Below are 16,600 nucleotides of genomic sequence, written 5' to 3'. Positions count from 1 at the left end.
CGTGCTTACTGAATGAACAGGTGTGTCTTGCATGCAGGTACGAATTATGAGCATTTTTTTCTTTTCAGACCTGACATTTGCTGGGCGGTGCGACTTATGTGCCTTTCATTCAATCATGTCATTCGGTATCTTTCGGAGCTACACAGTTAAAAATAATGTCATTCACAAATGATAGCAATGATGATAAGTGAAAAAAAAAAAAAGATTAGTAAAATTAAGGGACATCAGTGTGCATAAAAAAAACGTGTTTGAAATTGTTGTGTAGTATATTTCTAAAGCGGGTGAAAACATTTCTGTACAATATTATAGGCTTCAAATATATTTCCGGCCATGTTGCACACTTTAGCCATAAAAGGCCAAGCTAAAATGTAAACAAGCAATATGGTTGACACGGCCGAGCGCAGAGGCATGCGAAGCGTGTAATTGACATCCAAAAGGTATCTGCTCAGTGACAGCATTAAATTCTTCCAAGCTAAATGTAAGTGGAACGCCAACAAACAAGAAACACAGGAGCCAGAATGATTGGCAGTTGTGGGCAGGGCCGTGCTTCCCGCTTGGCCGCTGCTGTTGGCCGTTGCTGAGACCGAGAGTATAATAGCTATCCACAACAGCCTCAGTGTGAATAGTTTCACACCAAATTTAACATTTTTTTTTTCCAGAACTGCTACATATACATTCAATTAGGGATCGAATGCGAATGAGCTCCCCAAACTCATTCGATAGTAAACGTCATTCGAACCTAAAGACTTTGAATGTTCCTGTGTAGCAGCCAATGACATTAGATGCTAATGCCATTCAATTCGAATGACATTAAATTTTCTAGTGTGTAGAAAGGGATATTATGGTATATAAAATTAATTTCCTTCTCTAATCAATACTACCATAAAAAAAAGGCAACTTTTCTCGGTTTAACTGACTTGATTTGTTCTGTACATTCACTTATGAGTAAATCTATGCAAGACTGGATAAAACTTAGTTTTGCAACATCACGCTATATGCCATTTTGATAACAAAGAATGGTGCTGGATACTCTCTTTAGCCTGTAGTACTATATGGAGATGCTGAAATTCCTTAATGCCAAGATCCAAGCGTGACAATTCTTATAAAGCACCCAGTCAACATATCTAAAAAAGATGACTGGCCTGGACTAGAAGAGCCCATGTATAAATGTGAAATGACATATGCTAAAAAAACATTGCCTAACACACGACTAATAGGCACATTTCAAGTGCGCAGAGTTTTGTCTTTGTATTGCAGGCCTTATTACGGCATGCGTGTATGCTTTATCCATGGAGGGGTGTTATATAATATCATTCGAATCCCATATCATACTGATTATTTTTGCAATTCGATTACCCAATGCAGTCGTTGTAGCTGGAATCAGTCAGATGAGCGGATGGCAAAAATCAAATAGAATTGAATGAAAATAATGGTATCATTGCAGCCTTATATTCATTATGTGTCTTCTATCCACCGTATAAGAAAAATTCAAGGCACAGAGTGCAGTTAATTGCTCCGAGAAAAGAGCACACAGAAAAAGGCCTCATTGGTTTCACTTCCCACCTGTTCATATGATTAGAAATCTATACTCATTTAATGTAGCATACGGTTAAAATTTATTGGTTAATTAAAACTGCAAAAGAGTGCACCTTTTTCAGTTAAAACCCAAGTCCAAACTTGTCTAGGTAGTTTTGTGAGAAGCTGAATGGCAAACTGACAATCGCTAGGCCTTGTTTACCTCTCCCGATATTGTCATTCACCTGCCATAAAAAAATTCTAGGGGACACTTAAGCTCAGCTTTAAGGATATGATGCGATAGCGTTAATGAGCTAATGCCCATATACGACGAATTGGTCACTCTCAACTTTATTAGATTTATATGTTCCTGGGAGCCCTCATACCACTCTTGGCACAGTGGTGCAGCGGCTAAGCGATGCGGCACTGCCCTGCGATGGCTGCAGGTGCTGCCACCGGGTGGGCCTTGTGCGACCCAGGTTGCTCTTCCTGAGCAACCTCTCGTGATCAACCATTAATTTATCTGCCACCTGCCAGTGTGGTTAGTTTTCTCACAATCTGGTGGGTAGGTTGTGATGACCCCATAAGGCCACATGACACAGGTTGCCCACCCAGGTTTCTTCTCCAGAGGTGGCTGCCTGAGCCACCCTACACCACCCTAATTATCGTTCACAACGTTGACAATGCCGACGCTGGATTTTCTGTGCAAGGGGGCCTTTAACGCTATTGTGCTAAAATTCTTCATCGCTGATGTCACTGATTTTAAATTTCCTCCAAAGCACGCGTCGACCATCCGCCACTCCACCTTCATGCGAGCCGTTTCCGAACGCCAGACAGTGGTTTCTCATTTGTTCCTTTACACCTCCGAGTAAAGAGACTCGACTCATGTAAGGTTGCTTCTATCGACAAACAAGCACGATTTCACATAGGCTGACCCCCAGGAGCAGTCCTCTGTAGCGCCGCCTTATTGGATAAGGACTGTTAACCCCCTTTAAGCCGTGAAAACTGCCAGCAGAATGAAACAGGCCCATCAATCAAAATTGCCGACTGGGAGAATTGGTGGGACATGATTCGAAATGACCAGCATCAGTGTTTTTTCTTCTTGTGTCTTCGTCTGTTTACGCGCTGGTCATTTCGAATCAGGCGCACATGCTAGAACTTAATGGTTTGGTTTATGGGGGGGCTTAATGTCCCAAAGCGACTCAGGCTATGAGAGATGCCATAATGAAGAGCTCTGGAAATTTCTACCACATGGGGCTCTGTAATGTGCACTGACATCGCACAGTACACGGACCGCTAGCATTTCGCCTCCATCGAAATTCGACCGCCGTGGCCGGGATCAAACCCGCGTCTTTCGAGTCAGCAGCCGAGCGCCATAACCACTGAGCCACCACCACGGCAGAAAATAATGCAGTGCATGAGAGTTTGTCCTCGCATAAAACAACATGTACGATTTGAACTAAGTATCAAAATGACAAAAGGGTCACCACAAAAGTGTGAGATGCACACGCCTGAGAAATAAGAGAGCAAGTAAGCCATTCTGGCTGGATAAAACAAGAACTGCATTAGACCCACTTTTATTGCTCCCATTTGATTATAAAAATGAGCACCACCATCATGTGCATGAGCTAACTTGCCAAGAAGGTCTCACCACTAGTTTCTCTTCCTGAAGTGTAATATAAAGGTCTCACATCAAAGCATTACTGCTTTGTGCTTAGTTTATAGTTTAGCAACTGTGAAATGCAGTGAGCAACATACACTGCACTGAATTACAAGCCGGATGGGATCAGCTAGAAACAGCACAATTTATCAAGAAAGAAAAGCTCATAACACTGAGAATCACCTCTTTGAGAGTGTCTTGGCGAGATTTCCGAAGCTCATCATATTTTGCTCGCAGCTGTCCAAGCTCTCCCGTTTGTTTCTCCAGTTGTTTGGCCACCTGGTTCTTCTCCCTGAAAAAAAAAAACATAGCAAATCAGGTTTAATGGTTCCCAACAACTCACAATAAATATTCAGCGCACTTGTCTGTAGATTAAAAAAAAAAAAGCTGCAAGAAACATACACTAAACAGGAATTCTCAGAACAAAGCTTGTGATTATAAGCCCTGGTAGATAGTGCACGAAGACTCTAAGTGCAGCCAGATATGTGCTGTGAGGGAAGAAATGGCTCAGATCTTTGAAGAGCATAGCCTTCAATTCTTATAGAAATACCAGCATGAATTTTTTTTTTCTGCACTAAGAATATTTATGGCAAAGAAATGCACTCAATAACAAATTGCTCTGAGGCAAACCACGAAGCATGTCTTTAAAAAAATAAAGTAACGGTCAGTGCATTTCATTTGAAATTATAACAGTTCTCCAAACTTTAAAAAGTCCTCGTATTCAAACAGCAGGGTTTTCCGCTTGCTCCAAGCAAAGTGGCATGCTGCATTGGTGGGTTTCAGGCTTATTTCAACACCCTGAGTTTCCTGCCATGATTGCCCAGTATACACAGCAATTTTTGCGCTGTAATGTCAAAGTGCTATTGTGCAACCAGAAGTTTACTGCGCAATAAAAATAAGCAAACAGCTTCGTATTATAAGTAAAGTGATTGATGTAAGCTGTTGCCAAAGCACAATGACAAACGAGAATAGCTGAACCTCGTCCTTATGGTTCCATCTGTAAATAACTCCAAAACAAGTTGCTGATGTGTTTCGCTCAAGGCATTTGCACTTACAGTAAATGGTGCAGAAGCACCATTTTAATGTGACTTTTTTAATACTATTTCTACATGGCGAAGTAGTGTAGAATGCCTCGAAAACATTTTTACATTGACATTTTGACTTGAGACATTTTCGTAATTTTTTTCTAGCAACATCACATATCATATAAAAGACCACGAAAAGGCTGTCAACCCCCGGGAGACTTGTACGAGCCAGGCTCGTCATAAGCCAACTGTCATTTCCGGCTCATACTGAGTGCAGCTTGTCGTGCGGTTTCCAGCACTCTGGTTTAGGGTGAGAAGGGCTTGGACACAGCATTTTTGTGATTTGTCAACAGACGACAGCACGGTATACCATTTTCGGAAAAAAAAAAAAGTATCCGTAAGATGGATGAGAGGTCGATTAAAGAGTTTCGTAGATGCATCACTGAAAGTGAAAATCAATCACAAAGAAGCAAAAGATGCTTGCAAGCTGTTTGGTTAGCTAAAATACAGTGAATTAAGGCTATTTGGTTTACCAACCATTACACTCATGCAAGGTGCAAGCCATCTGTATAAACAAATTACTGTATGCTGTCTGTTCTTAAACACTGCAAAACTTTACTCTCAAAATAAACTCTTTTCAGAAAAAGCAACGTAAAAGAGAGATCACAGCACAATTACTTAGTACAGACAACGCATATTTGCTAGGAGCCACTGTGGTCGCATAGTAAGCAGCACCACCTAGCAATTGGCACTAAGGCTACTGCAGAATTCCTTTGGGGCTGCAGACAGAGTAGCATACCGTGCAGCTCGAAGTGTAGCGAAAAAATGTTGGCCGATAATTGTCTGAGCTGCAGTTCGCTGGCCAGAGAATCTGAATACTTTTTTCTGCGAGAAAATTTAAAGATGAGCACGCTCTTGCTAGATACAGGATGCATATATGACGTGAAGGAACTTATGCTGTAAGATGGCTGAGAACTAACACAAAAAATTGGCATTGGCTTAACTTGGCTAAGCCTAGAATTCAGCGAAAAGCAAGGACGCTTGCTAAGCGTCTGAGGCTCGTCCACGGTAGCTCCGATACATGCTCGCAAAACCCGTTCTATATATACCCACACGACCCCATGGCTACGACATGGTATCACATAGTCTTCAGCACCCCCAATCGGATGTCATCACGTGGCTTCACATCACCCCATCGAACGTTCTTAAGGTCAAAGATCAACCCAAAGGTCACCCAATGTCAAAGGTCAACTAAAGGTCATGGGTGCGACACCATAACCTTACCACATATGGTCATACATGGCTAACATGGTTGGACTGAAGGTCATTCAAGGTCATTCTCTGGCCTACGCGACGACTGTTTTACCTAGCATAGTGAAGCTTTTCGCTTCAAAAATGAATGCCAGAGGTAAAAACAAACACACAGCCAGAAAGCATGAAACTGAACATAACTCACTAATATTTAACGCTCGTACTTTGTGGGCTCAAAGTTCTGGCTGTGCTTTCAAACTGAGGCCAGCAGAATACTTGCAGTGTATTGTGACTGCAGTGCCAGTGCTCAGAAAAGTGCAAACATGGCGTAGCTGTTGCACTGTTCATTAAATCTGTGAAGTTTCAAACGACGAACTAGCCAAACATGAGCTTGGGCTATTCAAGCAGAACAGCCTCTGCGGTGGTTCAGTGGTTATGGTGCTCGGCTGCTGGCCCAAAAGACGGAAGTTCAATCCCGGCTGCGGCAGTGGCATTTCGATGGAGGCAAAATACTAGAGACCCATGAACTATGTGATGTCAGTGCACGTTAAAGAACCCCAAGTGGTCAAAATTATCTGGAGCCCTCCACTACGGCACCCCTCATAGCCTGAGTCGCTTTTGGACGTTAAACCCCATAAACCAAACAAAACCTACTCAAATTTAAGAATGTACCTAACCCAATTGATGGTTGGCAAACACAAAAAGGAGAGGGTGAGACATTTTTGCAAGAAGCTGTACAGCTTCAGTAATAAAATTAAATGCATTGTGTTGCGTTGTGCTGGGTTCAATGGCACATAAGCAGCTAAGGCTATCATGTGCCAAGCTCAAGGTATAGGAAAATTGTTTTCTGTAGATTTTTACTAATACTTAAGCAAACATGGTGGTGTAGAGGACTTAAAAAGTTAGCTCATTTTAGTAGTAATAACAGACGAAAAAATTTTATAAATAGCTAAGAGTAAAAGTTTAAAAGAAGGCTGGGTAACCTCAGCAGCCATCCTTGGCTGGGCAAGGATCTTGAGGCTCCCAAGCAATCAAATAAAGACCTCAGCCTTCTTCTCAGGAATGAGAAAATGGCAGCTGTGTAAAATTAACCAAAGCAGTGGATCAAAATTTACAGCTTCTCAAGAACACCTTCTTTTAAAAAGCTAAAACACAAGACATGTTAACAATGGCATTTTCACCTAAGAGCAGTGCTGGGTGTAAAGAAATGTATTCATTATAAAATTTAGTAAAGTGCTTCTTTCTAAGTTTTCCGAGTTCTGAACAAAAGAATAAAATATGGTTTAGTGCCAGCTAGTCTCTACATCTTCCATAAAGAGGTTTGTCTTGTTTCGTCAACAAGAAATTATGTGTAATATGTGTATGTCCAATGCGAAGACGACATAAAATTACTTCTATAAATAGTTCCTGGTGCCTACAAGTCTTCCATTCACCTAGGACGGGCTTTACAAAGTGCAGCTTGTTGTTGATCTCGTTGTCCATGAAGCCTGCCATTTTTATCTCAGTTTTTTTTTTAGCTAACTTGATGCAGTCCTTATGCGGTATGTTTACTGGTTTTACTTTACCACTACGGGCAAGTGTGGCGCATGCATCAGCGCTCTCGTTCCCGCTGATGTCCACATCACCTTATTTTCAGTACATATGCATAGGTAAGCATTGTTCTCTTATTGGTGAGGGGCGATTCATTTGCTTCTACGTGAAGACACTATTTATGGGGGATGTTCTGTAAGCACCAGTTGAAAGGCACAAACAGAGGTTTTGTACTGGATCCAGCCTTTTAAGGTATGATGGCCTCGCAGATCCATACACTATGCATCCCTACTCTAAGGAAGAGTGTATTACTGTGCGATACATGTGCAACAGGCACATCCTATTGGACCCCTAGCGCTTCCGTGAGAGGACTGAGTACATTCAGGGATTGGGTGGCTTTCTTTTTTAGAGTGTTTATGTGCGGTAGGAATGTGAGCTTATTATCAAAAGTTAGGGCTAAAAATTTGTGTTCTTGTTTTACTAGTAGTATGGTTTCATTTAAGTGGAAGGTGGGATCAATCTGCAGTTTTCTTTGGAGCGAGAAAAGAACTGCAACTGTTTTTTGTGGAGAAAACCTAAATCCATTTCTGTCTGCCCAAAGTGCTAATACAACTAGCCCAAAGTGCTAGTTGTATTTGTCTCTCACAAGTTGACAAGCTAGAAGATGTGCATGCAATTTGAAGGTCATCGATGTAGACTGAGTACATAATAGACTGTGGAATTATGCTGGCTAAGGAATTCATTTTTACTATGAACAATGTAGTACTTAAAATGCATCCCTGAGGAACACCATTTGCCTGGGTGAAATTTTTCGAGAGGGTAGCACCGAGACGAGCTTGGAATGAATGGTTGGACAGAAAGTCGCTCAAATATTTCAGTATCCTCCCACGGATGTTAAGCTCTGCCAGGTCACGAAGAATCCTGAACCTCCAGGTCGTGTGATATGCCTTCTCCATATCAAAAAAGACTGCAAGGCAGTGTTGTCTGTGTATAAAGGCCTCACGGACTGTGTTTTCCAGGCGGACGAGATGGTCAACTGTGGAGCATGTTTCTTTAAAACCACATTGGTGAACATAAAGAAGCTCACGGGATCCTAGAATAAACATTAACCTAATATTGATAACACTTTCAAAAGATTTGGCAAGACAGCTTGTAAAGGTTATAGGCCTGTAACTAATAGGGGAGGTTGGTGACTTTCCTGGTTTTAGGAATGGAACAATGATGGCTTTTTTACAAACCGCTGGCATTTTTCCTAGTACCCATATTTTGTTTTAAAATTGTAGCAGAACTTCTACAGAGTGTTCAGATAGATGGGACAGCATTTCATAATGAATTTCATCGGGGCCTGGTGCAGTTTGTTTACCTATAGACAGTACTCTGAATTTCTTGAAGTATAATCAAATTATTGTAAGGCTCATTTGTGCTGCCTGCTGTAGGATGCCTTTGTTTTTCGGAAGTGTTTTTGTGTTTTAAGAATGACTGTGTGTAGTGTGAGGGGCCAGAAACTGTAGAAAAATGCTGACCCGAAATGTCTGCTCGTTCTTTAATACTTGTATGCATACCAGGATCTGTCAGCAGAGGAAATGTGAATGGGGAGTAGCTGCCATTTATTTTTCTGACCTGTTCCCACATCTTTTTTATGTTACTGTGCTGTTTATGGAAGACACATTATTTTGCCTACATGTTTTTTCGGCACTCCGATGTATATATCGGGCTTTAGCTTTTGCCTTTTTGAAAATTATGAGATTCTCGAGAATAGGATACCTACGAAATACACCCCAAGCTTTATTTTGTTGTTTTTTGGCTTCCCTACATTCTCGAGTCTGCCATACCTTGTGGTTCTGGCTCGCCACTCCTGTGGACTGGGGAATAGCTAGGCGTGCAGCGTCGATGATACACTTTGTGAGAATTTCATTGAGTTCATCTATGCTAAGTGTTTCTGAGAATATGCTTTCTAAACCGGCATTTTCTCTAAACAATGCCCAGTCAGCTAAATGGAGCTTCTATCGTCATGGTTTAGTTGGGATCACTGCAGGTGAGGATGATAGGCTGATAAAAACTGGTAGGTGATCACTCCCATATGGGTTGTCTAAAACATCCCATTTAAAATCGCTAAATACAGATGGTGAACAAAAAGACAGGTATAAAGCACATACTGTTCCCAGAGGCTGAGGAACAGTATGTGCCTTTTCCATATTTAAAAGACAAATTATTTGTGAGGATAAAATCTTTGATTATTTGACCCCTAGAGTCACAGCGTTTACTTCCCCAAAAAAGGGAGTGAGCATTAAAATGCCCAACAGATATGGCTCCGGAAGTTCACTGATCACTTCTTGTGGATTGTGTGTTGGTACAGAGCATATTGGTCAGTGTTTTGTAGCTGGCGATGCTGACTGCGACTGCCTCAAGTATTGTTTTCAGTTTGATTTCTTGAGCAGCAACACTGCTTTGAACGACAATAGCGACGCCTCCCAAGAGTCTATTCGCCTGCTCGCGATCGCGCCTAAAAGATTTATAATGTTTCAGAACATGCACATTTTGTGGACCAAGATTGGTTTCTTGAAGACATAAAGCTATGGGTAACTTGACCCTAAAATATGTGCATAATGTGAATATTTTGATGCTCTCAGTCTTCAGCTCACATCATGCGTAGTGCGATAAAACTCTATTTGCAATCATCCTCTCACTGACAGGTCACTTTATTCACTGTCATGGTCATTCAGCATGGTCACATATCTTCTTTAGGAGCACTTAAGACAAACTCCTGATAGGACAAACAAATTTTCTGGTCCTTTTAAGTTAATTTTAAAGGGAGCGAGCTGTATTTTCGTAAGTCAAAAGTGCATAGGGGGTTAGGGTAGACACAAATTAAATTACTGCCCCATTTCAAATCTACTCTAACTTGGGGGATTCCCCTATACACACTGGACTAACACAATTCCCACTTGGAGTAGGAATTGGAATTGGCCTCATCCTGGCATCTGCTAGCAGCCCAGGTCCACTTGGCCAGAGAGGCAGTGGTCCCAGGCTCACTCCGTGGACCAGGATAAATGTTTCTTAAAATATTATATTATGATGTTTCTGTGAAAGTTATATAGCTTTCCTTTGCAGCCATACAGCTCTACTCGGTTGGATGCTGATGAGTGATTGAACTTATTTCAACTTCTGTTGTTGGCCACACACAATCCAACAACCACATCAGTACACTTTTTGTGCCACCGAAAAGCTGGGTAATCATGTTCATAACCAATACATCGTCATGTTAGCCAGGTCAATGGGGGAAGTCAAAATTGGGAAGAAATGGTGGGTCCATGGCAAGTAAGCAAATAAACGAGACAAAATAGTTCAGGAGGACGGCTACAATAAGCCAACATGAGCTCTGCTGAAATTCAGTGATCTAAACCTTTTTCCTTCAGGTGCAATGTTATTACAGAGGGAAACTTTTGCAAAATGTCAGTCAGATGAACAATGCTGAAGTAATGCTTGTTCAACAACAATATTAGTGCATATTAATACTGCTAGGTAATTCAGAGCAAGTAACTTACTGCCTTTCGGCAAAGAGTAGCTTGGCTGTTTCATCCAGGCGGAGCTGCATCAGTGAGGCCTGCTGGTCAGCAGGGTCAGATTCAAGCTGAGGTGGAAGGCCACTGCTTGTCTCCTGGTCAGGATGCTCTTGCTCAGAATGGGATGATGCAGCACTAGATGTTGCTAGCAACTCTGACACCCTACTAGTAGTTCCACTCTCAGCAGTCCTGAGTTTGAACAACACAAAAAACTTTCATAAATGTGTCAGCTGCTCCTAGCAAAACGACATGCAAGACCTTGTTGTTGAAGCAAGAAAATTCCAAGACTTTGCCACACCATGCAAATGAGGTGAATAGCAACAGCTGGCTATACTCAGGGACAACTTTTTGCAGCACAGCAACAGAAGATACGAGTGCGAAGTGACAGCTACCACAAGCGCATTTTTCTCACACGCTCACGAGGCAGAGATAAAAGTCCTGCAAGGTGATGGCTCACGCTCTTAGTCTAGTGCTCGAACTGAGACATCGATACTGCAATTAACTCCTGATAACGGCACACCACACAATGGATTACCTGCAGAGACAAGCATTCTCAATTCAAGAGACATTTGCTGTTTTGACTGGATTACATACCGCAAATAGTCAAACTCCCGACGTAGCTGGTCCACCTCTGCCTCCAGTTCATGCTTTTCTCGCTTGAGAGCTGCAGCCTCCTTTGTTGCTGCATCTACACGGGCTCTCAGCAGACGAGCTTCCTCTCGTGCCTTGTTGCGTTCGGTACGCACCTTGCTCCACTTTTCACGCCAGTTGGCTGTGCAGTCCGACCACCTAAAAACAAACCATCTATGATTATCAAGACCATTCAGCAAAGTCCTCGTTAGCTTTTAATCTGACTACACCCATGATACAATGAATTACTGCAAAAAAATAAAAAATCGGGAAGAAAAGAAAGTGCTCCATGCAAAAAGTGTGGCAATGTAAATGCATCATGCAGAAAAGACCTGAAAGCATTGAGTGAAGTAAAAGTGCAGTTCTTGCTTGACAATCACAAAAATATATTCAGCCAATGCACATGCAACTTGGTGTTATGAAGCAAAACCAATGCTGTCAAAGGCTATGTGGTCAATATCAATGATGATTCTATCGTTTCCTTTTCAACCTAAATACATTTAATGACATCTAGAGTTAAGTTTTTATTCACATCAGCACCGATCACTTGAGTAACACAGGCGTTCTTTGTAGCATGAGATGGAGAAAACCCTAACTATTTTAGCTATAGAACTATCAGCAGAACAATGAGCAAGGTACAACCAGAAACCTGTAATTCCGGTCAAACTAACATTTTTTTGGAATTAAAGAGGCCAGGGAACAATTTTCGTCACAACTAATGCGTTACCATTGTTAAATCACAGCCCAAAAAATTTGACCTTCTTTTGTTCAACACTGCTCTTCATTCAGACATTCTGTGCCACGAGAAGAGCTGTGCCAGTACTGCCTTTATAAGGGGGAACCTCCGATGTATGATGAAACTGCCATCTGCTAATCGAAACGGCGTTCCGTGTTATACATGGCTTTCTCTTCCAGTTAGTCACTGCTCCTATAACTGAACAAAGAGGTAGTGGTTTTGCTTATTTGCCACAAATGTTCAATGTTGTGAAGCCCTAGATTAGGATTTTTCAATCTTTCAATCTCTTTAGCCTCAAGGAACCCCAATGGCTTTCAGAAGGCGTTCAGTAACCTCGTTTGTCTTGGTTTCATTCCTTCCACCCTAATTGGCACGCAAAGGTCACCCAAATGAATGGCCCATCAAACAATGACCAAATTCAATTAATAATTACTGGCTGCATAGTGAAACAGTCTACTACAAGCATGATGATGAATATTTATGGCACAAGGGCTGCTTTGGCCAAAGAGCGCCATGGCATAAGGTATTTTCGTTTACACAAGGTGGGGTATCCACCGGCGATACAATGGGTACAAGCTTTCCCCTGCCTGCTGCTCGGCTTCTTTAGGGTGAAATGCTTAGGAAATGGGTCCACTATAAGCAATTAAAGTATGATCAGTTCTAAAATAAAATTTGAGAGGACACTTAAGCTCCGCCTTAAGGGTATGACACGATAGCGTAGTGGATTAGGCTTTCCATTCTGAGCATTTTGACACCTTTGAATTTTTTTCAATTGTTGCAATTAGTTAATTGATCAATTACACTCTAAATTTTCTTAATTAGCATCATCAAGCATTGGCTTTTCATTCTGAGCATTTTGACACCTTTGAACACCCCTTTTTCCAATTTTTCATTTATTTAATTCATCAATTAATTACAATGATTTCATTAACTCATCTACTATCTCACACCAATCAATCATCAATCACTAAAACCAGAAATTATAACATTCAATTTTTTTTTATGCAGCCTCCAATTATTTCTGACACACAGTGCTGACTACTACTGCGCCGACAGCTTTTCGACTGAACGAGCTATATACGCCGTCACGTAAGAGTAAGCAAGGGGAAGGTGCCCTCCAAAGGACCCAAGAGTTTTATGAAACCAGCTTGTCCCCTTCTTTCTGTCTGTGTCTGCTTGTGCGCTGTTTTCTCACCAGTTTCAAAACCCCTGCCAAAGAAAGTGCCACTTTGGCTATGCTAGGCTGTCGCCGGTTGCCTCGCAATGTTTGAGCAAAAAACAGTGTGGCTTAGGTGGAGAACAAGCCGTTTTCCGTGTCCCTTTCCAAGCAGCTGATATAAATAAGAGACTTGCCATGGCTGCTCAGTGGCTATGGCATTTAGCTGCTCAGCATGGAATTAGTGGATTCAATCCCAGTCACGGCAGCCACACTTCAATGGAGGTAAAACGCAAAAGTGCTAGTGTATTGATATTACAGTGCATGATGAAGAAGCCCGAGAGGTGAAAATCAGTCTGAAGCCCTCCACTACAGCATGCCCGATAACCCAGTGTTGCCCTGAAATGCAGAAACCCATTAACTCAGTGAAGAGCAATGCCTGGTAGCAAGATCAGGACACAATGCTCTACCAATCCACATGTCTGTTTATAATGTTTTGAACCTTCTCCAGGGCTTCTTTAATGACAAGAGAGAGAACCCACTTTAGGCAGCAACTCACCCACAGTTTTGTAAAGCTGCTGAAGTATGACTGCTACTGGATTTGACTGTTATCCATGCATAAACCAATGTATACAAAAGGCAATACTGGGGAAATCCAAAAATTTCACCTCTTCCAAGATTTACATGCAAAAAAATAAGCCACTGGTAGAGGCAAATTAGCTTTGCAAATATTTCTGGAAACATTTTCTGGGCATGTGAGCACCAATTATGCTTTGGGCCACATTACAGATACTTAGAGATTATGTTGGACAGCTGCACTTAGATGGGACAGTTCTAGCAGAAGTTGCAGAATAAAATTATGTATCTATGTACCTTTGGTGCATCTGCTCACTTGTAAGATAGCAATGAACAATACAGAAATAAACCTCCACAGGCTGTGCACTGTCCATGCACCAGCAAGTCAGCAAGCATACCACCACATCATTTCCAACATGCTGATGATCTTGTTCCCTTATATCATCCCCCCTTTTACTTTTCTCACATTTACATGTTAATTTTTGCACCAACAATTAGTGCACTTATATGCCCTATTTTCTCACATATTACCTGCCCTCAAAACTGAAAAAATGTGCTCAAAAAGTATGGGTGCGGGTTTTATGCGAATTTCAGCAGGTAGGAAGGGTCGCCCTCAAGGCAACGTATGGTGTCCCGTACAGTGTCTGCAGTCCCCATCGTCATGGACAAATGTCAAGCCATGTCACTGTGAATGGGCAACCAACATGCCTAGGCTGCTATTCTGGTAGGCCAATGAGTGGCCAACAATGGGATGAGCGCTACATGGATGGCTGATAGAGCTTATGTCCTCACACCAACAATACATGTCCGAAAGTCAGACGTCACACTTTTTTGCCAATGGATCATCGATGTGTGAGAAGCAATCTCAGCTGACATATTGTACAGATGCTTCAGGAAGTACAGAATTAGTAACAGCTAGGATAGATAAAAACATTTCATCTTCAACAACAGTGACGAAGTCTTAAAACATGGCACTGATGATGATAATTACATATGGTAAAGCAAGTGTTGCAGCGAGCTTTACAAAATAAGCTCTTTTCGACAACAAAGTGATCACTGACACAGTATTCAAAAGTTCGGTTTTGGTTTTATGGTGTCTAACATCCCAAAGCAACTCGGGCTATGAGGGACGCCGTAGTGGAGGGCTCCAGATAATTTCGACCACCTGAGGATCTTTAACACGCACCGGCATTGCAGATTACATGAGCCTCTAGCATTTCGCCTCCACTGAAATTCGACCACCGCGGCCAGGATTGAACCCGTGTCTTTCAGGTCAGAGGCCGAGCACCATAACCACTGAGCCACCGCAGAGGCAGTTTCTAAAAGTGCCTAGTTGTACTTCGTACAGGTAAGCGTGTGGATTATACCAGGAGGTATTTTTTTTCTATCGTGGAATCAAAATTAGGGGTGTGGGTTATAAGCAGAGGCAGGTCGTATGGACGAAAATACAGTAGGAACTCTGAATACTTTCAGACCTAGTTTGCTATTTTATAACACAAATATAATCAGCGATTTAATATGCTGAGCACAAAACTACGCACCAACGCATTGTTTTTTCCATTTGGGCTGCCCTAGCACGGGCTTCCTCCAATTCTCGAAGACGCAATTCTTCTTTGGCTTCCCATTCTGAATCATAAGAGCGGTATGATGTGTCCCGCTTCACGTGTGATGACATGGCGGTGCCTTGAACTTGCACTGGCCAGTTCTTGCCTGCATGCACAAGATGTCATGAGATGAGCAAGCATGCCCACTTATGCACAAATGTCAATCACAATTTGCGTCCTGTATTCCAAGTAGCATGTACATTTCAAACAAGATCAACCGAATGGCCCCTGCATTAGTCTTAATAGCTATCCAAAATTTGAGGAGCTGTGCCATATACCCCTTGTGACTGCTACTATTCTGAAATGTTACTAAAGGGTCAAATCAGGAGCTTACTGAAAAGAAAAAAAGTAATGAATCAACTCATGCTTTCAAGGACTTTTAATATCAGTAGTGGAGCATCAAATGATCACAAGAACTCCCTTCGTAAGTACTGCTGCTGTTAGATTTGATATGATTGCGTGAGCACATGGCGTGCAGAATGACCAGTGCTGCGCAGAGTTGGCCACTGGATCCGAGACCGCAGCACGTTCTGCCATGCAGCATCTGTTGACATATATTAGTGTGGGCAGAGAAAAAAGAAAGAAAAATAATGTTGCCCAGTGGATGTAACTTCAACAGCCTGTAAGCCAGAATTAGAGCAATGCTTGCAACAGCAAACGTTCCACTGCATGGGAATTAGCTCAAGCCATGTGTTCATGTCTTCAGGCTGTCTCATGATGGCAGTACACACACATATACCTCAATAATATATACAGGCAGTATCAGCTCATAAAAATGAATTAAAATTAAAATTATACTTGCAAAACTGCACTTATGCAAACAGGTATCACATGTATTTGTGCTGCACATTTTTAAATGGACTGGACAGGGCACATATGGCTAAGAGAAAAAAAATAATGACTGTCATTCTAGTACTTTAAATTCAAGTTTTCCTTCTAACTGTAGCACTTTCTGAAAGATGAACCACATGCAAAAATGCAAGCCATGGCTATGACACACCAATATTTTGAATAGTTTCACAAATGTATAGCAAAGAAGGTTGCAATAGATTGACGTCTTATGCCAACGACAGTAAACAAAAAAAAAGGTTGGCACAGTAATGTTACCTATTAGGAGTGAAACCATCATTTTATCTGCATGCGGTCATAATTTGAAACTAGAATTATGGTAATGAGAAATGAACTGACTAAAAAGAGCGACGGGAGCAGAATGAGGGGTTTACTGCTTTACACTTGGGCTTGATGGCAGAGCTCCTTCCTACTAGCGCAGTGAAGCACTGGGGACAAACGACAGACAGCAAACCTGTGTCATTTTCTTGCTATTTTCCTTTTGTGTTAGAAGAAGAGCGACTTG

At 41.8% G+C, this 16,600-nt stretch overlaps 1 protein-coding gene across 2 annotated transcripts in view; it reads right to left on the bottom strand.

Annotated features, from left to right (window-relative positions):
- The window catches only part of LOC144113250 (coiled-coil domain-containing protein 102A), a 59,302-nt gene that overhangs the window by 41,254 nt on the left and 1,448 nt on the right, over positions 1-16,600 (bottom strand). For both annotated transcript variants that reach the window (XM_077646225.1, XM_077646224.1), the window contains exons 2-5: positions 15,184-15,352; positions 11,139-11,333; positions 10,527-10,733; positions 3,359-3,467 (exon numbers count right to left, since the gene is read on the bottom strand). In XM_077646225.1, the coding sequence (XP_077502351.1) occupies positions 3,359-3,467; positions 10,527-10,733; positions 11,139-11,333; positions 15,184-15,317 (645 nt within the window). In that variant the 5' untranslated portion in view covers positions 15,318-15,352. The remainder of the gene's footprint in view (positions 1-3,358; positions 3,468-10,526; positions 10,734-11,138; positions 11,334-15,183; positions 15,353-16,600) is intronic.

This window comes from Amblyomma americanum, chromosome 1 (genome assembly GCF_052857255.1).
Source record: "Amblyomma americanum isolate KBUSLIRL-KWMA chromosome 1, ASM5285725v1, whole genome shotgun sequence".
NCBI lineage: Eukaryota > Metazoa > Arthropoda > Arachnida > Ixodida > Ixodidae > Amblyomma > Amblyomma americanum.
This window is presented reverse-complemented; position numbering and strand designations above follow the sequence as displayed.